The sequence below is a fragment of the Thamnophis elegans genome, chromosome 3 (assembly GCF_009769535.1).
Source record: "Thamnophis elegans isolate rThaEle1 chromosome 3, rThaEle1.pri, whole genome shotgun sequence".
NCBI lineage: Eukaryota > Metazoa > Chordata > Lepidosauria > Squamata > Colubridae > Thamnophis > Thamnophis elegans.
In genome coordinates this window covers 33,322,549-33,348,826 of record NC_045543.1, presented here as the reverse complement: position 1 = coordinate 33,348,826, position 26,278 = coordinate 33,322,549, and the positions used below count along the sequence as shown (strand labels likewise).

Sequence of the window (26,278 nt, the reverse complement as noted above, 5' to 3'; positions counted from 1 at the left end):
TCCAGCACAATATATAAAAATCTATCTGAGCTCTCAGCTATCTTTTAAAGACTAATCAAACTAAACAGTAAAATTAAAGGGAATAAATGTGTAAAGTATAGACCAGAAGAAAAAAATATTGGAATCTCACGATAGTTTACTCACTTATTTCATTTTTTAAAACTATGGATTGCTCAATAAGCCACAATTAGCCAGGTACTCAAAAAACCCTGTGAAGTTTATAAATCAAAATAAATTGTATAGCTATATCACTACAGGTAGTCCTCAACTTATAACCATTCATTTAGTGACAATTTGAAGTTGCAACAGCACTGGAAAAAGTTACTTATGACTGTTTTTTTACACTTAAGACCTTTGCGGCATTCTCATTCATCACATAATCAAAATTCAGACACATGGCAACTGGAACGTATTTGATGGTTGCAGTGTTTTGCAACACTCTGGCAAGCAAAGTTGATAGGGAAGCCAGATTCATTTTTCAACTGTGTTATTGACTTAACAATTGCAGTGATTCACTTAATAACTGTGGCAAGAAAGGTCATAAAATGGGGCAAAACTCACTTAACAAAACTCATTTAACTTAATAATAAAGGTGGCGCAGTGGTTAAATGCAGCACTGCAGGCTACTGCTAGATCAGCAGGTCAGCGGTTCAAATCTCACCAGGCTCAAGGTTGACTCAGCCTTCCATCCTTCCGAGGTGGGTAAAATGAGGACCCAGATTGTTGGGGGCAATATGCTGACTCTCTGTAAACCGCTTAGAGAGGCCTGATAGGCCTATGAAGCGGTATATAAGTCTACTGCTATTGCTATTAGCAACAAAATTTTTGGAGTCAATTGTGGTCATAAATTGAGAACTACCTGTATAGCTAGGTTCATATTTTAAGCTAAAAGTAAATGGACAGTATCTTATAGTGTGAACTTAGTGCATTAATTGTTCTCTATTATTACTAGCTAAAACAATTAAAAAATATAATAAGTTATCTACTTAGAAAGATGCTTATGTGAAAGATGCTTATGTGTCTTTCTTATGCGGTAGTCCCCAACCTTTGTGGTTTGGCGGCCTGGTTGGGGGGGGAGGGGAACTGGATAGCATGAGTGGCAGGGTAGCATATGCATGCACAGCTCCGGTTGTGAGTGGCAGAGCAGCAGGCATTTCTGGCCAGCCCATCGCTCACACAAATTGATTTGCGTGCTTGCACGCTCTGGCCAGCCACTCACACGGCCAAATTATGAATAAGCCACGGCACAGTAGTGAGCCATGGCCCAGAGGTTGAGGATCCCACTCCTAAGGTACAATATAATTCCAGTTTTTTTGCTGCAATTAACTAACATCCCAAAAATGTATCTGAAAATCTCATAATATTCTGACCAAAGGCTATGCAAATATTTTCTCATTCACAGTAGGAATTTTTTCAACTGTCACCAAAACTTTTCAGATAATAATATATCACTTAGAACTTGTTAATTCCATGTGATAGTTGAAGGTTATGTTTAATACTTCATAATTCAAATAAACAAGATTTTAGCAAGGTTCATAAACAATCACCATAAACTATTTCTCTTCACTTTTACATGATAGAATTTATTATACAGTTCCACAGTCTTTTCAATAGTAAATTACCTTTGAATAAAATGTTAAATTGTCAATGATGTTAATATTGAAACTGGTAACATAAGAAAGAAAACAATTTATTGGATAATAAGGAAAACTATTAGCACTTTATTATAACACCTCCTTTTCCTAAGATATTGAATAATAAAAATATTTTCTTTTAAATCCACATAGATGAAATATTTTTCTAATTTGATAATATAAATTTCATAAAACAACAGCTTACAGATTAAAAATAGTGTTTAAAATTCACAACTTTTAAATTCAATTTAACTATATTTGAAGAAAAAATAAGAACATTCTTGAACATTCTATTTTCTAACTGTCAACACCATTTATATAGTAGATTCAATGTCCAGTACTCTTGCTTTTAATGCTTGGGATCGAACTTGAGTATCAGAAACTTGAGTTTCAGAAAATCTCTGTCTTCTAGTTGATGAAGTTTTTATTTTTATTGAATTTTGAATACTGGCTGAAATAAAATAATATACTATAGGGTCAAAACAACAGTTTGAAATAGCAATACACAGAGTGATTGGATACATAACTCTAACAGCAGTAACAATTGAACAATTAACCCATGCTTGAGTTCTCATCAGGGCATAAAATATTAGGGTGATGTTATAAGGAACAAAACAGAAACAGAAGATCAGTAAGTGAACAAGTATCATTCGTAGAACTTTTTTTCTACTTAATTTATTCCTGGTCAGTGTAATTGGCTTATTTAATGTCCTTATAACTATTGCAGAGCATGTCACATTCAGTATGAGAGGAATAAAAAAGCCTACTGTTTCAATGAAAATAATAATTCTTGAAAGGTAGGTTTTCCAAGTTTTTTCAGAGAAGTGTTCAAAACATGTATTGTGTTTCCATCCTTCAGTACTAACACGAGCATTGGTGGATTGAAAGAAACTTGCTGGTATGCTTCCTGTTGTCACAATTATCCAAATTATAATGCAGATGATCTTTGCATTTCTTTTTGTTCTGATTGTCTTTGACCAAAATGGATATACAATTGCTAAAAAACGGTCAATACTGATACTGGTTAAAAACAAAATGCTCCCATACATGTTTGTATAAAACAGTGTGACAGAAATCTTGCATAGTACATCTCCAAATGGCCAGTCTTTCGATGCAAAAGAGTAAATTCTGAATGGTAATGTAAACACAAAAAGGAGATCTGATATTGCTAAATTAAGCATGTAAGTTGTAGTTTCATTTCTGATTTTTAGTGTGCACGTAAAGATGTAAATAGCAACACAGTTTGATATTAAACCAAGGACAAATACCATACTAAACACATAGCCATATAAAGTATATTTAAAGGAGTCTTGAACAGTACAGTTGGAATTTGCCACCATAATGACAATTATTTATTTACAAAATTCCTCAGTAAGTCTGTACCTTTGTTATAGCTGTAGTAAATCCTCAGATGGTTTGTAAATCTAGTCTTTTCCTTCACTTGGGTCCACATTATTTGAAATTTTCATGTTCAATAAGCCAGTTCTATTGATCAATATGTCATTCCTTTCTTCCAAAAATGTTAGTTGTTCATATTCACAAATCTAGACAGTAGTAAATTTCAGAAATAAGGAACATTATCCTTCAAATTAATTAAAATCCAAAATGTAATTTCTTCAAATGTTGAGATTGCTCCTTCTCATTCACTGGAAAAAATATTGGAAATAAAAAAATATTACAAATAAATCCTTTGTAAACTTAAATTAAGTAACTTTGAAACTCCTAGGAAAATAGACGTCCAGGTTTCATCACTGTGTTGCAGTTTTCAATCTTCTTGTCGTTGAACTGTACGATGGAATAAAATTCCGAAGCATGTCCTTTCTTGCTGAATTTCAGCTCCTTCCTCAGATGCTACTCTGCTATTATGCGTTTCCGTCTTCAGAGAAGATTAAACAAAAAGTCCTACCCATGCTTACTCAACTTACATGATAACATCACAGGAAGAAGGGGCTGAGCTACAAAAGGTTTCAGTTTTCAATTCTGCTTTAAGGTGTTTAGTTGAAAAGATTTTAGTCACAAATATTTGTATTGGAAAGTGTGCATATAACTCAGTATGATAATCACTTTTTTTTAAACTCTCTTGAAATCTTTGCTAGACTGAATTTATTTTAGACTTAAACTTTATTAGTCTTAAACATAAGTGTTTCCTTGGCCGTGCCTCCTTCACCTCCAGCCACCTGCCTCAGCCCATTTACAGCCAGCTTTCCTCCTGTGCTGGCCCTCCCCCAGCGATTCTTCCTGGCCAATGGGCCTCTGGCTTTCTACTTTCACCCAGTTCCCATTTTCACCCCCACCATTGCCTCCGCACCTGGACTTTGGTCTGACACCTAACTGGCAGTTTGGCTGCTGCCTCTCCCCTGCCTCTGCTTGCATGATGCCGAATGGGGAGTTTGGCTGCCCCCCACCCCCACTGTGCACCACCTTTTGATACCCCACACTGCCAGGAGCTCCACGCAGACAGTGTTTGCCTGCTGCACCCCCAGGAGCAGTGCGCAGGCAAACTCTATAAATAAGAATATTTTTGCTGTGATAATGTTCTTATAGATTTTTCAAAACATTTTTATTTTTTTGCATTAAACGGCTGCATTTTCTGAGCTAGCATTTCCTTGTTGATTCAAATGAGCTTTAGAGTTGAGCTACTTTGAAACCAGTCTTTATTTTATGAAAGCCTTAATTAATGTTTCACCTTGATTTCCTATGCACCTATATGTAACTAAACATAGGATGCTTAATGCTGTGGGACAGAATTTAATATATTGTAACTTTATGTACAAATGTGATTATCTAAATATTTTTCCTAGATAAAAGTGAAAGAAGGTACAAAGTTCGAGATGTAGGGTGTGGCTCTGCTCAGTAATGTTCCTTTAAAATTCAGCTCTATAATGCTCTATAGTCTGGGCAGATCAAGTGAATTCATATGAATTTTAATGCATCTTATTTCTTGTGGGACCATTCAGAAAATATGACAACAGTTTATTGATCATTTTTGGATGGAAAAGACTCTTGTTAGATTTTAAGTGTTTTATAAATTTGTCTTTGATCATAAGTACTGTAGATATGTATGTATGTACTACTTTAAAATCCATTTATGAAACGTACAGCCAAGCACCACTTAGTGGTGGCATTGTGCTATATCTCACTTAGAAGAATTGATATGGCATTTTCTGTAAACATGCTATTTTTTTAAAACTTCTGAGGAAATGTGTAAATGAATTCCTAAAAAAATAATGCACACTTATCTTTAGGTAATAGTAGATGGGGGTTTTCCACCAGAAAAGTAACATCTTTGTATAGATACTGTTTTACTTGGGTGCCGCTTTTTATTATTTCTTTATTATATTCATAAAATTCTAGACAAAAGACAAAGCAGTTTGCCTACTTTGAGAACTAGTACTACAGCATTTCTGAAGAGGTTCTGTATGTGTCATGCTCTGTCACTATTTTGGTAGTTTTGATTATTCAACTAGTTGTCGTTTATCACAAAAGTTGACCTATAGAGAATAAAGAAACTTGAACTATTACTTAATATAAATGAATTTCTGTGTACAGAGTTGGAAAGAATAGTGTAAATTGGTTGCACTTTTTAAGTACTTTAATATACTCATTTCACTCTACATAATTTCTCATATTTGATTCTTAACAATAGAATACATTATTTGCAAAATTATCAACAGAATAAATAGTTTAATTTTGGGAGCCTCCATAGTACAATGACTTAAGCTAGAAATAATAAAAGCTATTTTGATTGTTTTTAAATCAGATGTTGATAATTGAGGTGTACAATGTGTGCAGCATTCTATGAGCCTCGAGGTTATTTCATTCAATTTCAGCTATGATTTTGGTTCCTTCCCAACTTTTAGAGAATATTTCATCACCCCCGAGCATGCTTCCTTCTTACCAATATTTTGAAAAAGTTTATATCACAGATTGCCTTTTTGATAACATTGTGCAATATTGTTATTCTGATGTATAATATTTGGGAATTGTTTTACTATTCATTTCTTGGCCATTTTCCTTTATATGGCCTTATCTTCGTTCCAGGGTTAAATAAGAAGTATTCCTTTGAATCGTACCTACATAGTACTTGAATAAGAGACATTTAGGAAGTTTCAGGACTTGGATGCTATTATGGTACTCTGCAGCACTGCCCTTTTTTCATTGGCAACCAGAATTGGCAGTGCAAGATTTAGAAGGCCTGTCCATCTAATATTATAAGCTTATAGAATTGAACCTTATTGGGACTCAGTATAGCACATTTTTAGATGGTGTTATTAATGTGGAAATCAAGCTTATTTGCGACACAAATTAAAATAAATCAGGATAGTCTTACAAAGTCTTACAAATTTGTGTATGCTTGTATCTCATTGATTTCTTTATATATTTCATAATTTGTGATTTACTAATATAATTATTTAAATAACTTAACATGCAGCTTTCTGTATGCATATATACTTCATATATAAGTATTATAGTTGCTAAATTCCTTGCGGTTAAAAGCTGTATTGACAAATGTTTGAAACATATATGAAAGTTAGCTTCCATTCTGAGTACTGATAAATAGCATTTCTAAGATAGACTATTGTGTTATGAGTAAGAAGAATTTAAATAAGAAACGTAATTATTGTTTGGTGTCTTTTATAGAATTCACCATTATTTGAACTGATAAAGCAGTCCAAAGACCGAGAGGGGCAGGCTGATGAGCCTGAACCTGCCAACTATTTTACTCAGCCTCATCAACATAACCACAGTGCTGCAGATTTGTAAGTAAGATGGTCCTCAAAGGAAATATTTTCCACTTTCATACAGAGATACCCTCTATGGGAATCCAGATTAAAAGATTGCTGATAGATGGTTGTGTAGCATCTGCTTGAACATAATGCAGCAGGAAACGGAAGCTTGCTACCTATTTGGGTAACTGTTACCATTGTCAAGTGGTACTTTCTCTTAAGAATTTCTCTAATATTCACTCAGAATTTGCTTTCCTGTAATCATAAGCTTCAGTACTTGCTGATTTTGTCAAAATCATGAAAGTAGTGTTCTGCTGTTGTGTTGCAAGCTTTGCTTTTTGGGGGGGCAGGCAGATATCGTTATAATGCAGAAAAGAGTGTGCAGGTTTTTTCTTAATGCAAGGTTGTTTTTGTTGATCTGCTTCCCCCTATAGATGCAGATAGTCTGCAGTTTAAATCCATGATTCCATATCTTGCACTTTGCAGCATCCTTTACCATCCTTTTATCTGTTTGAACAGTGCTACTTTCTGATATTTTTATTCTGTATATTACTATCTTTGAGACATTATGGCATCTAAGGAGGTTTACAGCAAATGCAAGTTTAACTTGAATTAAAATGTAAGTAGGGTAAGACAGTAAACAAAGAAGTGCAGCAGGAAAGAGATACTGTATGATGTTTTGTCTGCAATTTTTCTAGCTGTGTGAGCTGTGTCTTATTAGTAACAGTCATTGAGAGATGGATTGGAAAGAAATTAATGGAGAAGGAGGTAGCCCACCTTTTACCCAGTCATTTTGAAAATTAGGCTTGTGATTTAGAATATTATTACCCATATTACCCTTTTTATTCTGTATCTCTGTATCCTTTTTTTAAAGGTATCTCTCTCCCATGAAGTCCCCTAAGAAAAAAGTTTCTTCCACTTTTGTATATTCTTCTCCGGAGTCGCAGGCTGTGGGGCTAAATCAATCTCAGAAACCTCATAAATCTATTTCTTTGTCATATTTCTATAAAAAAGGTAGGTGGATTTTAAAGGTTCAAGGTTCATTTTATTTATATGCCGCCCTATTCCCGGCGGGACTCAGGGCGGCACACAAACCCAAAGGAGGGGGGGAGGGAAAACACAAGAACTACAACAGGGAATTTAAAAACCACCAACAGCCACACAATTCAAGAGGGGAAGGGAACTCATCGACCCCAGGCCTGCTGACACAGCCAGGTTTTAACGGCTTTTCGGAAGGCCTGGAGAAAGGTGAGGGTCCGAATCTCTGCGGGGAGCTCGTTCCAAAGGGCCGGAGCCGCCACAGAGAAGGCCCTCCCCCGGGTAGTAGCCAGATGACATTGGCTAGTAGACGGAACCCGGAGGAGGCCTAATCTGTGTGATCTAATGGGTCTTTGGGAGGTAATTGGCAGCAGGCGGTCTCTCAAGTACCCAGGTCCAATACCATGAAGGGCTTTGTAAGTGACGACTAGCACCTTGAAGCGTATCCGGAGACCAATTCGGTAACCAGTGCAGCTCGCAAACTATTTTTCAACATTATCTCTTGTTGAATCTAGATTGGGATGTCCAATCCTGGCAACTTTAAGACTAGTGGACCTTAACTCTCAGACTTCTAGGAGTTGAGATCCAAAGTTGCCAGGTTGGACATCCCTGATCTAGAGTAAATCATGAAGGTAGCAGGTGAGGGGGCAGGTGAGCCAACTGCACCAGGAAGTCTCCCGTGCCAGTCTTTTTTGCCTGACAAAAGCTACTTCTGGCTGGAGGGAAGGACTGGAGACGGAACAGATATTTCAGGCATGTTTTGGTTCTAAGTTAATGCATTGCCTCCCTTTACCACTAACTTTTTTGCAATTTAAAAATAGTCCTGAAGTATATCATTATGTAAATTATCAATATTTCTTAAACATTTTAATGCATTTCTTGATATCTTCTGTAATTACCTGCCCATGACATATGAGTCACAAAATTTTCTTACCGTGTTTCCCTGAAAACAAGACAGAGTCTTATTTTCTTTTGACCCCTGAAATAAGCACTTGGCCTTATTTTCAGGGGGGGTCTTGTTATTTTTGAGGTGCAGGAGGCAGAGAGCGTAGTCACCTCATGGCTGCTGCTGTATTACAATATTTTCGAAGAGGCCTTATTTTCAGGGGAGGGCTTATTTTAGCGCATGCACTCAAAGGCCTGATTGGGCTTATTATCTGGGAAGGTCTTATTTTCAGGGAAACAGGTTACATATAGTTTTACCAAATTAAAACATTATTTCATTATTATATATGACTAATTCCTAATATGTTCCTGCAAATTCAAGCAATGATCTCAGATTACTAAAAACACTTCTGCTGAAATCACAGCAGAGTTATTAGAAAAGAAGAGCTTCTATACCATTCTCAAAAGTGATTGTTTCTCAATAAATATGCTATCTTTGTACAAGCTAATATAATTTTTGGTGTGATTAAAATAACACATACACCTTGTTACATTCCTGGAGTAAACTCTTAAACTATTCTGTACATTGTATTACATTATCTCCCTGTGTCTGTATAAATATAAATATTGATTTGACCTTGTTTATAATTTATAAACAATTCTCTCCTCCAGTGTATTGCTTGGCTTATAGACGATTAAATAACTTGTGTTTGCGTCTTCTGCCTGACCATCCTGAACTTGAACATTTGATATGGACCCTTTTTCATCACACACTGCAAAATGAATATGAACTGATGAAAGACAGACACTTAGACCAGGTAATATATTTGACTCGATGGGCTCTTTTACTATTTTACTTTTTTTCATTTAGATTTTTCCATGCTTAAACAATGGCAATTTTACATAACATTATGTTACATTACATTGCCTTAGGCCTATCAGAAACTTGATGATAGGCAAGCAAAAAGAAATGATAATGTTATCCCTTCAGTCATGTTCGTCTCTTGGCAGTTCTGTGGGCCAGATCTCTCCACATCTTTCAATCTTGGACTGCTTTGAGCTTTTCTGTGCTCTGGCTGCTGACGGCTTTGATGGTGTCCAGCAAATGTTTCCTTTTGACAGCCAGGTTTCCTTTTTTGCTAACTCTTCCAAACATAATTGCTTTCTTCAGTGAATTCCTCCGCATGACATGGCCAAAGTATGTGAGAAACAAGCAGTAACACACAAATGGTGAGACAAGATTAGAGGGAGTATGAATCCATTAGGTTCCTTCAGGATTATTTATCGTTGAAAGCTAGTATCCCTATTTAGAGTGGTAAATTTAGGAACTAAAGGATTCAATATCGTTCCCAAGTTTGGCATATAATTGGTGCTCCATATCTATTTCTCATGTTAAATATCTACATGAACCTTTCTCAGGTTGCTGCCCCAATTATTTTGGAGTACAATGTTTAAAAGATTTTGGTTTTTTTTTTGTTAAAATGGTATTTAATATTACATAGTTTTATTATTCTTATAATTTTATTACCTTGTTATGTTTGTTATTTCAACTGTTTAAATAAACTTTACATATTTTCAAAATTAAACTAAAATTAAATTAAATTAGCTCCAATAGCTAAGGTCTCAAAGCTTTTTCCATTCCTGAAAAGCCAGGGCTGAACTTTTTTTAATGACGAATTTTGATGGCTCCTCTCTGTATTTAAACAGATTATGATGTGTTCCATGTATGGCATATGTAAGGTGAAGAATATTGATCTCAGGTTTAAAACTATTGTGACAGCATACAAGGAACTCAACAATGCAAATCAAGAGGTATGGGACTCTTTTTAGCATTCTTATTTTGTCTTGAGTACCTTTGCAACAATAGTAAACAACCAGAAGCTTTTAGACATCACTGATTTATGGATGTTATCTCTGACATCTTCTAGCAGTTGTGGTAGGAAACAATTTTATTAACTTGCCTTTCTGCTAGCAGTCAGAAATATTAGCCAGATTATTCATTTTGCAAGAATGCCACATGTTCTCAAAATTCCAAATGAATATGTGGTCAAAAACTAAGTATAATGTCAACATTAATCAGTATATCACTATATCTAAGCATGAGATGCCAGTTAAAAATAGGTCCCTCACATTTTATTCAGCATACCACCTGTCTAAAGCATTTGAAAAGGATGATTAAAAAAAAAGTGAAATTCTCTGAACAGTAATTTATTCATTATATTTTTAATTCATTCAGGACCAAACATTTTCTGAATAAATCATCATCAGGTTAAGGAAGCTAACATTGTTGGGGGAGGGAGTGTGAGCATGAGAATTTTCCAAAGAAGGAAAATCCTGTACAAATTAAGTATAACAGAGATATCACAAACAGATATAGCTACTGGAAGAAGTTGTTATAGAGGGCTGATGCTTAAATTTCTAATCAATTTCACCTAGACATTCAAGTGTGTGTTGATCAGGGAAGGACAATACGATTCCATTATAGTCTTCTACAACATGGTATTTATGCAAAGACTGAAAACTAATATTTTGCAATATGCTTCCAATAGGGTAAGTAATTATGCATCTATCCTCTAATGAATATTTCTCAATAAAAATTGACAAATCCCCATAGCGCTAATTTAAAATTTCATCTTCCAGCCTCCAACATTAACACCCATTCCTCACATTCTACAGAGCCCTTATAAGTTTTCTAATTCTCCTTTACGTGTTTCTGCTGGAAATAACATCTATGTCTCACCTTTGAAGAATCCCAGCAAATTTTCTGAAGGGCTATTGTCACCCACAAAAATGACACCCAGAACAAGGTTAGTAAATTATTCCTTTAAGCAACTAAATCAAACACCAACCTAAGCTAGATAGATATTTTTCAGTTTTAATAGAAGTGATCACATTCTGCTTATCTTCCATTGTAGGAAATATCTATTTGATTAGACATAAAAAGTTGTTTGTACAATCTGCGCACCCTCACCCTCAAAAGAAATCTTGATCCCAAAGATTATATATATATTCTATATAGATATTCTGGATGTAATGTGAATGGCATTCATAGTTTCCTAGACTTTAATGTATTTGTTAGTGGGCTAATAGAGCCTCATGTGGACTTTCATCTTGAGCTGTCTATGGGGGACTTCTAATGAGGCCAAGGGAACCATAGATTCAAATAGCTAATAGGGAAGAGTGATCAGTTCTATCTCCCTTTCTCTTGGCTTGCTTACTGCCATCCCTGCTGCTTACTAGTAATTGCTATTTTGCCTCTCTGACACTCACGTAGCTGGCCTCAATTGCTGATGTGAACAGCAGCGCCCATTCTTGATTAGAGACGGATCCAGTTTCCATCAACTAATAACCCCTTATTTTGCTGCAGTTTTTACCCATATTTTATTGTAAAATACAGTTTTTCTGAAAAGATGATAAAAAAAAAATCAAAACCCGAGAGTAGTGAAAAATAGTGCTCACAGAACACATTAACACTGGGATGAAAGAGAGCTTGCCCCAAAGAAATAAAAACAGAGCTACTTTGTCCTAATGCTAATATGACATTACTCAACACAAGGGCTAGAGAAACTGTAGGGCACCAGATGGAGCAAAGAAGATGGAGCTGTTCTTTGAAAGGGAATCTGCCCTTCCCCTCTCCGCAAAAGTTGTGTAAATAAGCAAGCGCTTCCCACCCACTTTAAGTTGACTGCTTCTGGGCAGGTTTTAGGGCATTCTGGCAGATAAACTCACTGACTGACCAAGGAAGCTTATTTTAAAGTAAAACCTGTTGAGGCTTGAATATTTTCCTAGAAACTACATATGTGACAAAACATGAATGAGAAGACTGTTTCACAGAACTTTCATGTATTTTTCTGATTATTATTGGGAAGAAAAAACATTTCAGGTACAATTATGTTTAAAGGTTAAGCCTCATGAATATGATTTGAGTATTTAGAATGACCATTTTAGATTTATTGTCAGAGAAGGTATCTATTTATTGTCAGAGAAGGTATCTATTCCATTTCAAGCTGAAAATCATGATTGACTCTAAAAAAAAATTGGATTAATAAAACTCAAAATTTATCTTTATGAATCTCCAAAAATTGAAGCAAAAATCAAATCCAGATTAATTTATCTACATGTTTGAATAATTTCTGGATGCGCTTTTGACTTTGGCATAATCAAAATTTAATGAGTGCATCTCCTTTTTAGAATATTTCCTTTTGGCTTTTCTGACTTCAGAAAGTGGGTCCTGTTGAAGCATTGGGAATTAGTAAGATAGATATTAATATTATCTATATACAATGTTTTTCCTAAAAATAAGCCCTGCCCCCCAAATACGCCCTAGCATGGTTTTTTATGCTTGCGCCTAAATATAAGCCCTATCCCCAAAATAACCCCTACTTAAGAGCCTGTGCAGCTTCCCGGCTGCCCATTCTGTCTGGTTGTTTGTAGTGCCTTGGCCGTGATGTGGGGGGGCTGGCGCTGCTTGCCCCGATACTTGCCTTGTGGCAGCAGCACCAACATCAATGTACAGGAGTCCACCCACTTCTTCTGCTTGCTCATGGCTGCAATGGAGGAGACTGAGGGGTGGCCAATGCCATAGCTGAGAGTTGAGGCAGGTATCGGGGTGTAGATGGGCTGGTTCCGGAGGACCTGAGATAAACTGATGTGGGATGCGTGGAGCAGCTCCAGCCCCCCCCCCATTGCGGCCAAGGCACTGGCATACTGCAAGGCCTCCGGCCCCACCACAAGCAAGCAGAAGTGGGGAGAAAGACCCCCGAAAATAAGCCCCAGTGCTTATTTTAGGGCCTCAAAGAAAATAAGACCTGATCTTGCTTTCGGGAAAACATGGGTAATACTACAACTGGACAATGTTATATAAATTGCTTTATATTAATATAGCTTTTATATCTATATAGTGTCTAGTCTCAAACGTCATTTCTAGAAAAAATATTAAATATATTTTTTATCTTGTCCCACAGAATATTGGTTTCAATTGGTGAATCCTTTGGGGTAAGTTTCCTGTTTTGAGTAATTATTTAAATTAAATATATTTAATTATTTAAATTAAATATATAAATTTAGCTGAGGTTTTGTTTCTCCTTATATTTTTTGATGAAACAATCTAAAGTCATAGTTGACACTGGAAGAAAAAACAAGGCACAAGGTTTTATGACCCAGATGATCAAGGCAAAGCAGGCCTCTAGAGGCACCTTTATTGCTATAAGTTCCAACAAACAACCCTCTAACGACCGGTAAGGCTCCACCCTATGCTACCCTGAAGACAGCCACCTCTCTTCCCCCAAACAACCCATATATAACAAAAAAAGTCCACAGAGTAGGAGCACGCTCACAATCTGAGTTCCAGGGTCCCAAGAGTCCATCCAGCTAAGCGAGTTCACAAGACACACTGTACTCCACAAGGCAAAGTCAAGGCACGAGACAAAAGACAGTCGTCAGGGCAAGGCAAAAGGCATGAGTCAAGGCCGGGCGAGTGTTAGCCAAAACAAACAATTGTTCCTGGCAAAGAGTAAATCCCCATAGCTTCTCCTTAAGTCAATCCATTACAGGTGTTCCTTGTGATGGAGGGTTGGGCAGCCTTCTCCTGAGTAGCCTCACAGCCCTTCTCCGAGCTTGCCTATGCTCTGCATAGGCCCTCGTGCCCTTGGATCGAGGGGGGGAGGCAACTGTTCCTCATCAGAGATGATCTGCTGCTTATCAGCACTGCTGCTTGTCAGTAGCCGATCCTCCCGTGTGTCTATGAGTGCAGGTAGCTCTTCATCTGGTTGACACCCCCCCCCCCCCCAATGCCTTCGGGACCTGGGACAGCATTGTCCTCAGCTCCTGGCCTCTCTAAACGTGCTATCCCCATTGCATGGTCACAATTCCAACTTCTTTGAACCAGGCTCCAAAGGGGCCATGACACTAGGTTTCCTCTTGCCTGTTTTTCTGGTCCAAAATTACCAGATGTTTTATTTCCACCTATTAGTAAAGAACAGACATTCATTAGTAGGAAAAGGGTTCAAATGGGGCCATAGGTAATGGTTGTGCAAAAGATTGTAGAGCCAGGGAGGGGCAATTCAGCATCCACATTTGTTTTGCTTCCTGAGCCGGCTCATTGTCCTCCGTTGTTCACCTCTCCTATCTGCTCTGCGCATATGCGCATCTGGAACAGGCCCCAGCTGTCCCTCCTTCTTACTCATCTCTGACTCCAAAGGCAGCTGCCTCTGTGCCTGGAAAATGCTGGACGGACCTGGCTCTATCTCTGTGCCCGATGCTGAGCATCCATCAGAGCCTTCCCCAGGCTCCAGAACTATATATATACTTTATGTGGTCTTCAGGGATATTCTGCAACGAAATAAAAAAATATTGCCATTTCTTTAAGCCTAGTGGCTCCCAACCCGCTTTTAAGATGCAGCCAGAAATAGCCATCGTTGGGAGGAAACAGTGCTAAGCTTCAGCTTTTTAGTGCTACGCAATAGAGCAGAGCAAGATCTGTTTGGGTCGGGAGAAAGATGGCTTCTCCTTCCTTAACAGAATGTCAGAATAACAGAAGTGGAAGGGACCTTGGAGATCTTCTAGTCCAACCCCTTGCTCAAGCAGGAAACCCTATAACATTTCAAACAGTTGTCCAATCTGTTCTTAAAAACCTTGAGTGTTGGAGGCAAGTCATTTCACTGATTAATCAAAATTAATTCCTTCTTTCTGCCAGGGACACTCAAAAAATTATAAAGCTGTTACTCTTGGTTGCTCGGCATTCTGAACAAGAACATGCGTAGAGGCTTGGAATATGCAGTCAATTTGTTTTAAGGGTCCCATTTATATTTTCTCTTAAAAGAATTCCAATTAATACTTATCCACCCATATGTAAAAATACATTATTTTTTAATTTAAATTTTAAATTATCTTCCTGGTATTCTAGAGTTCTGAAAAGTTTGAAAAGATAAACAAGATGGTATGTAACAGTGATCGTCATCTCAAACGGAACGCTGAACTAAGCACCACTCCTAAGCCTTTGAAGAGATTGCGTTTTGATATAGAAGGTCAAGATGAAGCTGATGGAAGGTGAGCTGATTTCTGAATAAAATAATACAGGTCTGTATTGGTGACCTAATCTCAGTATCTAGGTTCATTCGTATAAAATTTTGGCTTACTATGTGGAAACCCATCTCTGCCATCTAGTCTATGGCAGAAATGTTGTAATTTTTATGAGATTATGGTGAAAAAAGAGACATGATAACAAAGTCATCAGAATAGTTTAATTTTCATTAAATTTATATGTAAACTCAATATAATAAACTTTAGCTTTTGATTCATGTCTCTCATTTCATTGTATTGCAATGATTTGTGCATAAGAGAATGGTTGGGATATGTAGATGGGGGGGGGGTCAGTTGATTTTTATAAAATGGATTATTTTATTAGTTAATGCTATTAGTCCTGGCTTGCCTGAAGTCTGTCTTTTGCCATACCGAAACATATGTGGACAGTCAGATATTCCCATGCATATTTGTACTAAGCAATGGGACATCCCCAGGATTGATTTTAACTGGGTTTATACCTTTCGGTTGACATGTTGTAGAAAATGGAATTGGATAGGATATTTGTTATATATTTGTAAGAAAAATCTCAGTCCAGTTGGATGCAGTGGACAAATTTCTCTATTATTTGCATCATTTATTCTATTTACATATTGATATCAGATGGTACAAATACTATTAGCATAATATTGCTATAGACCAGGTATGCCCAACATTTGGCTTGCCTGGGCTGTATTGAGTGAAGGGGAATTGTCCTGGGCCTATAAAATATAAAATGGTTCATTGCATAGTTGGCCAAATGTTGATACTGGATTTGGCATTTTATTTACCTATCAAGTTCTTCCCAGCAGCCTAATAGTATTAGGAGATAACCCCTTTACCAGTCCGTCCTGGAGAAACTCCAGGACCTGAGGAACAGATGCAGTGGAAGGTGGGATCTCCCTGGTCGAGCACCAGATACAGAAAGTCCTCCATGTTGCATTATAAATATGGTCCGTCGAGGGCCTCCTAGAGGCCTGGATAGTGTCAATGACCCTGGAGGAGAAACTGTCTTGTCTTAGAGCGCCCCGCTCAATCGCCAGGTGGTCAGCTGGAGCCACTGAGGGTCCAGATGCTCCAGCGATCTCTGACTGAGGGATGCTCTGTCTGGCGGGATCCTCCAGAGTCGCTCCATGGACAACGCTTGTAGGTCGTAGAAACAAGGCCACCACGGCCAATGAGGGGCAAGTAGGATGATGTCCACCCTGATGGAGATGAGTTTGCGGATGACCCTGGCTACAGGAGTCCCCGGGGCCAGGGATAACGAAGGGCGTCCATCCCCTCTGCACCCGGCGTATGGAACCTCGTAAGGTACCTAGGCAGTTGTGAATTGGTTGGAGAGGCAAACTGGTCCATGTCCGGAACCCCAAAGCGCCACATGATCTTCTGGAAGAGATAAGGGTGCAGTCTCCATTCAGCCTGGTCAATTGAGGATCTACTGAGCCAATCGGCTCGAACATTGTCTACCCCAGAAATGTGCTCAGCTGTAATGGAAAGGAGGTTACCCAGCAATCCAGTTCACTGACCTCCCTTATTAACTGCTTCGATCTAGTGCCCCGCTGTCTGTTCAGATGTAGTCATGTTATCGGTTAGGATTAAGACATGCTGACCTTGTATGAAGTGGGTGAAGCTCTGTAGGGATAGGCGAATGGCTCTGAGCTCCAGCAGATTAATGCTCTGGGCTGCCTCCTCTGCTCCACTGGGCTTGCGCTATATGTTGCTCAACGTGTGCCCCCCCAGCCATGGAGACTCATGTCTGTAGTAATTGTGACTCTATTCTCCACCTTAAAGTGGCACCCCTTATTAATGACTGGGGACCTCCACCATTGTAGGGGCTGACAGACCTCCCTCGGTATGGTGACCTTAGTCAGAGATGTGCTGGTTCATTTCTTTTGAAAGGGCAAAAGAAAACACTGCAGATCCCTGGTGTGTAGCCTAGCCCAGGGTACAATTGTAATGGTAGATACCATCTTCCCCAGCAGTTTTGAGAGAGAGGCCAAAGAGACCCTATTCTCCCTCTCGACCTGGGTTACCAGTTGCCAGAGGTTGTCCAGTCTCTCCTCAGAGAGGAATACCTGCTCCAGCAACGTGTCAATCCAAGTCCCCAGGTGTAGAGTAAAATGACTCGTCTCTATTAATGGAGAATCCATGGGACTGGAGAACCTGTATCGTGATAGATAGATCGAACCTGGCCTGGTCTAGTGAGCCTGATTGTACAAAATGTAATCTAGATAGCATTGTAGCCAAATGGGTACGGTCTTCAGATGCGCAGCCAGTGTGGCCAAAATCTTAGTGAAGGCTCGAGGAGCCGAAGAAAGCCCAAAGGGCAAGGCTCTTTATTGGTAATGACAATTTCCATAACAGAAGCACAAAAATTGATGGTGACCCTGGAGGATAGGTACATGCAAGTATGCCTCCGTTATGTCAATAGAGGTAAGAAAATCCCTCTGCCTTAACCCTTCTAATATTGTTTGCAAAGAATGCATTTTAAATCTCATATCGTAGGTACCTATTAAGCCACTTTAAATCCAAAATAGCCCTCCATCCTCCAGAGGACTTGGGGATAATGAACAGAATGGAGTAAAACCTCTGATGTTGCTGGGCCACCGGCACCGTCTCGATGGCATCAATGTCCAAAAGGTGCTGGATAACCGAGCGCATCAGGAGTTGTCTTTGCGGATTGTCTGAAACAGGGGAACAAATAAAAAACCTGGCCGGGGGGGGGGGGGGGAGATGAACTCAAGGGATAAACCTGCCCTAACTGTGGATCTAACCCAACTGTCAGAAGTGGTGGAATCTCACTGATCTGCAAAATGTAGCAAACGCCCACCAATGGGGAACCGATCCTGGGACAGCTTATAGTTTACAGTAGTATCGGTTTCCCCTGCCCTGAAAGGGCTGTTTGGCCTGATTGGCCCTCTGCTGTCTATAAGCCTGCTGACGTTGGCGCTGGCCAAAGCCACCCTGTGATCGCAACCCTATGGGGTTGTAATCCAAGCTTCGAAATGAACCCCGATACTTGTGTTGCCTAAACTGCTGCCTTCTGGGGTAGGGGCCCAGGCAGGATAACCCTTTCTTACTGTTTGAGGGCAAAATCTTACGTTTGTCCTTTCCCTCAATTAATAATGGTGTGAGGGCATCCCCGAATAGAGCCCCCCCTTTCTAGGGCTAAGCTCTCATTCGCCACTTATGCCTCATGTCAGTCTGCTATTGTCGCAACCATAGAAGTCTTCGGGAGGCCACTGAGGAGGTCATGGCCCGGAAGGCGAACCTCATGGCGCTAAGAGTGGCGTCTGAAGAGAATTGAACAGCAGCTATGATCTTATTGAGATCTTGGTGAGGTCTGGAATCACCGGCTGGGATCCTCTCCTGGAGCTGCTATAGCCAGAAGCAGCTGGACCTAGAGAAAAAAGATGCGGCTGTCGAGGCACGGGCAGCTCAGGCCGCCGCCTGGTGTCCTCACTGGAGGGTCTGGTCTGGTCTTTTGTCCTTAGGCTTGAGGACCTCCTCTTGCAAACCAGGTAGCGTGGTGTTGGAATAGAGAGCTGCTATTGGGGCGTCCACAGTGGGCCATTGGAGAAACTTATCAAGCCCTCCGCTACATTGTAGAAGCACATGTCAGTGGTGGAAGACACTGGGCCAGATGTAGGTGAAGACCATTGCCTCTGGACCATGCCCACGAACAGCTGCGGAGCTGGTATGGTGTCAGCCTCCAACTTATGCTCCGTGAACCAAGCGCTGGCAGAAGTGGTTGGTGCAGGGGTTGCAGGAGCATCCAGTTGGCCCCCAGATCTGATGCGGCCTTAGCCTTGCCCAACAATGGTTTGAACAGGGCAGGTGGAAAAAGTCCCATAAAGGTAGGCTTGTTGGGGGCCATACCTTCCTCCTCAGATAAGTCTGCCTCCCTGATTTCCCCTTCTTCAGAAATGGGGGATGGACTGCGGGGAAACTGAACTGATGACCGGTCCTTGACCCCTGCTGAAATTGCCTCAGTTTGTAGAAGAACCCGAGGGAGCCCCAAAGATGTCTGAGAGCGTTCCTGCAGTCCAGCCGCAATGCCCTGCTTGATGCCTCCGCAATGATGTCCTGTAAATTGGGGGCCCCAGAAAGCATGGAAGGAATGGAAGTCATGGCAGGCACTTGCCAGTCAAGACGGAGGCCGACCGCGGTGGGAGTGGAAGCCTCTGAACATCTGGCCTGTTCTCTAGATGTAGCTGGACTGGGAGCTCCTGGGCAACTGCCCCAAAGGCTAGCCGTATTAATTAGCAACGTCGGGAGGAATGGCCCCAAATTCGAGTTTAGCCACAGCGGTGACTGGTGACCTGGGTGGGAGCTTACTGATTGGGCACAGTCCAGCTGGGAAGAAGAGGGTGGTGCTGCTGGTCAGTGTTGAGATGCTTGACCGTTGCAGCCGACTTTGAATTCTTCTTAGGCTTGGAGCTCTTACTGGCTTTGGAGGCCTTATTGTGGCGCCTGACTCCCTCTCCCCCTTAAGAGGTAGAAGGTCCAGCTGGAGAGAGGGGAGCCTGTGCTACTGCCAACAAGCCTGGCCCCGGTGCCTGACAGTCTCTGTGTTGGAGAAGGGCCCAGGCACACTGTTGTCCGCCATTTTGGATTGATGTGGAATGCTGGAAACAAAATGGCGATCACGCCTCCTCTGAAGCCGCCCTGCTGTCAAAGATGGCACTTCGTGCCCTTTTCACTCTCTCCTGCCATGCCCAAATGCCTCAAAAGCGGCAGGAACGACTGCTAGGGCAGAGGCGCTCTGTCCGCAGGCTGCAGTGCTCTCCCGGCAGCAAAGGTGAGCTGTCAAGTCCTGCCACCATGGCGCGGCTGTCAGCGCTCTGGTGGCAATGAAATTGAGCCAATCGCGACCCCCCTTGCACCCTTGCTGGTGCCTGCAGCTCCGAAGCAATCTGCCAAGTCCTGCTGCCGCAGCGGGCTATCAGCTGTCAGCAATGAAATTGGGCCAATCGCGCCCCCACTTGCACTCTCACTTGCTCCTGCGGCTCTGAAGCTCCTGACAGGAGACAGCGTGGGGGGAGAAACCTTGTAGCTACGGCTACTAAAGCGGCTGCCAAACACCTCGGCGGTGGAGGGTCAATTAGGCAAATTTGCTGACAGTTCCGTGAGAGCGAGTGCCACAGCCTGCTGGATGCTCCGCTTTCCTCCATCGAGAGACCAGAAGTTAGTGCCTCAGCGAGGCGTGGGTCTGTCAGATCTAGGCCATGTGACCCAATGCTGCCATAATCCCAGCAACAGGTATCAGTCCGTTTATCTACTATAACAACAGTACTCACAGAGTAATTTAGATGCAAAGCCTAATTTAAAGTAGAAAAACCAATCTATAGTAGAGCAATAGGATAACATGTCTGTCCTCAGAATAGACTGACTCGAAAGCTGGGTTGAGCTACTTACAAGGGCAGGTTATAAAGGATATTAATTAATTATTAATCAGACTCAGTCCAATCAGAGAGCGGCCAGTGTCAACCCATGCATTGATGCTATTTCCACCTCTATTGAGACTATAGTCTTACTTTTCAAAGGGAATCTGCATAGGGAAGGCACGTTCCCCAAGCAGAACAAGATAACCTTGATTTATTTAAAGATTCGACATGTGGCAAATATGCATCTGAAGGAGAATTACTCAGTTTGGTCATTATAAGTATTCCGGTGTGAATTGCCATTTGCTGACCAGAGCAGACCTGGGCATTTTATGGCCCACAGACATCCGGTTTGCAGATGGTCCCAGTCTGGTCCATGGTGGTGATGGGGCAGTGGTGATGCTGCAAGGACAGGGTGGCAGGAGGTGGGGCAGCAGCTCTTCACAACAATTCTACTTTCTCATGTAGCCCCTTGATAAAATTAATTGCCTGCCCCTGGTCTGGTCACAATTTATGTTCAATACACTTTGAAATCAGAACTGTATAAAATGTGGAATTTATCTTCCCTTATCTACAGGGAACATCTTTCTGGAGAGTCAAAATTCCAACAAAAGCTTGCAGAAATGAGTAAGTTTTTATACTGCATGAGAATAATTATAAATTACTACTGGGGACAATTGAGATGGTCTTATACAACAATGGGCAAGTTCCTCACTAGTACCATGTATTTACTGGGCTTTGGGGCTAGTGGTTCCTAAGCACATAAAGCGACATACTATAATACAACAAGCTCAGCTAATCACTATTTAAATAGCTTATGTAAAAGGAATCTTCATGCATCTAAAGTACCGTTTGGATTCTAATCTACTTTCAATATCATCAGCCTGTTCTTTAGCTTTCCAGCACCTTTACTTTTCCTCTTCCCCAGGAAATCCCTCAACCTTGGATTTTCCCACCCAAAGTCATATCCATTTTGATCTGTGTCTAAAAGAGAAGAACCCCATTTCACTACATATTTTGGCCACTTTTCAGTTCATGCATAAACAATTTTATGAATCCCTAACTGTTACATTTAAATCAAAGGTCAACCAGTAATACTTATGAGATTCCATATGTTTGAAATAGTTTCAAATGTTATTGTGCCTTGTCTTTAATTTTACATTATTGTAATCTGTTGAAAGAATATCAAAATCCCCAAGATGTAATGAAAATCTAGGTTACTTGCATTTCATGAGGATTGTTTTTAATTTACAGATCCGAGATTAGCTGCTTGCATGTCTTCTGTTTTACTTTGCAAACGTCTTATTTAACACAGTTTATACTAACACATTTTAAAAGGCAGTACTGTTTTTGTTTCTCTAGCATCTACTAGGACTAGAATACAAAACCAGAAACTGAATGATGGTGCTGAAGTTTCAGATACTGTACAAAAGTGAACTGCTGTCGAGACCCAGGATCTGCACTGTAGCTTTGATTTCTGCTATGTTGTTTTGCATATATTGCTTAGCTAATTTAATTTAGTTGAATTTCATGTTTTTTAGCATTTCATGCTATAACATAGCATATGTATTATCCACTTAAGTGTTAATTTATACATATTAGTTTTAAGTAAAATTGATTTCCCAGTGCATTGTTGTTGAATTATATTACCTTTTCAGTTTTTATTCAACTACTGTTCAATATTCAGGTTCAATATACAAAATGCACTAGTATTTTATTAAGAATTGTCATTTTAATGTTAGACTTGATGCACTATTTATATGTTTGAGGTCCCCCTCCAAGGAACACTCAACACTGTATCAAAGAACCGCCTTCAGGACAGAGTTCTACAATAATTTATACAATTGGATTTATAATCATTAGTTCTGGATGCCTCCCCCCCCTCCCAACTCTCCTGGACAGTGCGTTTAAGTATGGTGTCTAGATCCAATACATTAGACATCTCTGTTAAATCATATACCTTGCTAACATTTTTATCTTTTTTTCCATCTTAAAACTCAGATACAAATTAGAAAATTTGGCAGCCTGGTTGAATTTTGTTATTTTATTTCAGCAAACCACAATGACTGCAACAAAACACCTACACCGTGCATGCTTATCTGTCTTCTCAGCAGAGAAGTGTAATTCTGTAGCTGTCACTTTTCTGTTAGTTTTGTAATGATCAGTAGTCAGATTGCAAACTCAATATAGACTATGAAAATAAAGTTCTGAAATTTTATTAACAGTACCTATTAAGAGTTGGCTAACCTAAACTATCATAACGATGTATTTTGACAAATTAAGCATAGGAATATTCTGTATTCTAATAAAAATTAAAAGATTAATAAAATAATTTTAAAAATAAGAATGAGAATCATTAATAATATACAGTGAAAATATTTAATATTTTTATCCTGACGTTGAGTCGCCAAAACAATTTAGTTTATTGGCTTGCTAGCTATAATTTAGTAAACATGAAATAGAAAGCAATTAAACTTTCAGAAATATTTCATACAGTTGAGCTAAAACCTGGAAAACTGGCTGATGGAAGGCAATCCACATTCTCTATATTCTATGAATCTGTGTTTTCCCAGTAAGTATAAGAAATTATAAGAAAATAAGCACCTTAATGTTTAAATGTGGTACCTTACGAAATATACTATTTAAACTCAAATTCAAAACATTTGATATTTCAGATTTTAGTTTAGCATCTAGGTGGTTCGTTGTTTTGTGAATCTATTCATTAGTGTAAACAAATTCTTGCACAAACAATTATTTCTCTCCTTATCTGAATTTATTTGCAATAAATGTCATGAAGAAACACCCACATACAGTATATACTGTATATATACATTTTCATTTAAAATTTCAGAAAGATCATAAAAGAACATTAATGTGTGGAATCATTCTCATTCTTATAGTCTTAATATGATTTTTTAAATCAGGTTATTTCATTGAAAGTTTGGGTTGTGGCCAAAAAGCCAAATAGTGATCCACTATTACTTTATTTCATACACAACTTTAATTGACTAGGGACAATGATGTAGGTTTAGCTGTTCCAGGATTAGATTGTTTGGAAATACAAGAGCAAGACATTTATTTCTTGCCTCAGGCATGCCCCTTGAGCTTCCCGAGCTCCTGTTTGAGAACTTAAATTCTTAGAAGCTCTAGCCACCATCGACTCTTCAGTATCTCATGAGCAAAACTTCCCACCTCAAGCAGAACCCTGAAGGTTTGACCAGTACTATGTATAAGTCAAGGCAGATTTAGCTATAGTTTCCAATGTTACATATCCAGCAATTGTTCCACTATTAGAATTAGTTACTTGCTCTTAAACTGTAAACACCTCAATGGAATGAAGTAAATATTTGTATCAATCATCATATCTTTACTCTGCAAAGGATAGCAATGTCATTGTCTTTTAAAAGATAACTAACATTAGCACTGTGGGAGATGGTCTGGCTGGAAAAAAGATTCTGCCTAAGAGAGGGTGAACAATTTTCCAGCAAGATATATGACTTTTCCTCTATCAGCCTGTTGCCCCAACCTGTATTCTAAAAATAAGTCTTCCTCCTGGCCAGCAGTCCCAGTTTGGAAATTGTTAAATTAATCAATCAATGAAAAACTAGGAAAGCCTCCAACAGTGCCGGCCAAATTGTTATAAAAAAAATATTGATTGGTGAGTTCTCCATCTTTCTTTATTCACATATCAATAATGCATCCCAAATACCTGAAGGTGAAACTGTTCTTTCACCATCCTACTTTTCAAGAAAGCCAACTGTATGAACTAGCCTACTTATCACCCAGTAGCATACCAGTAAGCTACGTAGACACTTTATCTTTTGCAAGATTGGTTTGGCTGGCACGAGAGAAATTTCTAGCTGTAGAAGTTGGCTTTAGGGAAGGCATGACGCAACGTCACCTAGCATAGTTTAAATTTTATTAAAATCTCTTAATACTTTCATAATTGCTGTGGGGTTCCAGAGGTTTAATCTTTTGTGGACTTCCCCTTCCCTTCTAATTTTTCAAAGCTCATATTCATATTCATAGGTTAGCAACTTCAGCTATTGGTAAGAAAAAAATGTTGCTTTCATATTGGGAAACCTGCAAGATACTGTAGCAACTGTCTACAGATATGATATCTGTGGGCAGGCTTTTCCTGAAGCGTGGAAGATTATTCCAAAATATTTAAATAGTTTAGCTGTATCAAAATTTGATTACTTAGCTTTTAGTGAAAACTCTTGTTTTGGTGTTTCCTTAATTTCTAAGATTAGTTGTCACAGTAGGGAGCCAGAATGCATAATGCTTTTTTAAAATTAGGTTTATGAGAAAATTATCATCAGATCAGAAATACAACTAACGATAATGAAACTATCTTCATTATTAGGCAAGGGTTTTACTTCAGTTTTTAAATGCTCCAGCTCGACTGGCTTTGCTTATAAAGATCTTCATGAGGCCATGGTCCATTTCTGCAAAACCTGGAGACTGAGTAACGACAGTCAGGTGGTTGATGCAAAACCGGAAGCAAAATTCCTCTAACTCCTAGAAATGGAGTGTTTACATATTAATACACACTACTAATATGGGATATTGTTCCACATAATCACTATAGGTGGCAGGTCAGTGCTGAAAAAAAGATAACCCTAAAATGGGAAATGAAATCTGGGAACAGAAAAACAGCCATATCAATCCATTATACTCATTAAAAGTCATCTTGTTGCATCTCATAGCTAACTGAAGTACCAATTTCCCACTCATGAAAATTTTCCTCTGAGGGGGAAGAAAATTAAATGGAATGAGAGTAATGTTCATATAAAAAAATCCTCAGAAAACTATTTCAACAATCCCATAAAATATGAAATAAGTAAAAAAAACATGATAAAGTATCAAATTATACTCTCCTCCTGTGTCCCTGCCTTCCCAATAAGTGAAGAGCAGAGTCCCGTGGTGCAGTGGTTAAATGCAGCACTGCACGCTAATTCAGCTGACTGCAGTTCTGCAGTTCGGCTGTTCAAATCTTACCGGCTCAGGGTTGACTCATCCTTCCATCCTTCCGAGGTGGGTAAATTGAGGACCCGGATTGTTGTTGGGGGCAATATGCTGACTCTGTAAACCGCTTAGAGAGGACTAAAAGCCCTATGAAGCGGTATATAAGTCTAACTGCTATTGCTATTTCTCCATCACAATGAAATGACCAAATAGTCTTTTAATTAAACTGCTTTACTAAACTCTAATTTACACCTCTGTCTTGGGTCCTCCCCCACTCTACAGTTTTCCATATTGCTTAAATATAGTTGGGTCAACCCTAACTAAATCCGGAGATCTAAAACAAATATAGCAATTGACTGTCAGGACTGAAAAAAATTCTTGGATGGGAAGCAAAACATTTTCAAGGGAAAAAACCAAGAAAGTCCAGTTGCCTTTTGGTTTAACACCTTTGAGACAACTATGACCTAGGTGATTGAGAGTTTAAGAAACTAATTTCACAGAGTTCAGAATACTTCCTTTATTCACCTCTTTTATGGAGTACTCTAGATGTTTCATGCAGCCAAATATATCCTTCCCAAGAAGT

General features: G+C 39.3%; 3 protein-coding genes across 9 annotated transcripts in view; 1 reads left to right on the top strand and 2 right to left on the bottom strand.

Annotated features, from left to right (window-relative positions):
- The window catches only part of RB1 (RB transcriptional corepressor 1), a 63,585-nt gene extending 39,262 nt beyond the window's left edge, over positions 1–24,323 (top strand). Inside the window, exons 18-27 of one of the 2 annotated variants that reach the window (XM_032212950.1) lie at positions 6,276–6,394; positions 7,236–7,375; positions 8,957–9,102; positions 9,992–10,096; positions 10,721–10,834; positions 10,961–11,091; positions 13,249–13,279; positions 15,189–15,331; positions 21,305–21,354; positions 22,090–24,323. In XM_032212950.1, the coding sequence (XP_032068841.1) occupies positions 6,276–6,394; positions 7,236–7,375; positions 8,957–9,102; positions 9,992–10,096; positions 10,721–10,834; positions 10,961–11,091; positions 13,249–13,279; positions 15,189–15,331; positions 21,305–21,354; positions 22,090–22,163 (1,053 nt within the window). In that variant the 3' untranslated portion in view covers positions 22,164–24,323. Of the gene's footprint in view, positions 1–6,275; positions 6,395–7,235; positions 7,376–8,956; positions 9,103–9,991; positions 10,097–10,720; positions 10,835–10,924; positions 11,092–13,248; positions 13,280–15,188; positions 15,332–21,304; positions 21,355–22,089 lie in introns of both variants that reach the window. The other variant, XM_032212949.1, reaches the window with a different exon arrangement.
- Positions 1,490–2,974, bottom strand: LPAR6 (lysophosphatidic acid receptor 6). The gene has a single exon (XM_032212962.1). It carries the CDS (start codon positions 2,972–2,974, stop codon positions 1,949–1,951), a length of 1,026 nt encoding a protein of 341 aa, XP_032068853.1. The 3' UTR covers positions 1,490–1,948.
- Positions 2,970–26,278, bottom strand: part of RCBTB2 (RCC1 and BTB domain containing protein 2) — a 73,859-nt gene continuing 50,550 nt past the window's right edge. For 4 of the 6 annotated variants that reach the window (XM_032212951.1, XM_032212955.1, XM_032212953.1 and 1 more), the window contains exon 12: positions 22,718–25,248. In XM_032212951.1, the coding sequence (XP_032068842.1) occupies positions 25,108–25,248 (141 nt within the window). In that variant the 3' untranslated portion in view covers positions 22,718–25,107. Of the gene's footprint in view, positions 3,179–13,370; positions 14,249–22,717; positions 25,249–26,278 lie in introns of those variants that run through there. The other 2 variants (XM_032212954.1, XM_032212956.1) reach the window with 2 other exon arrangements.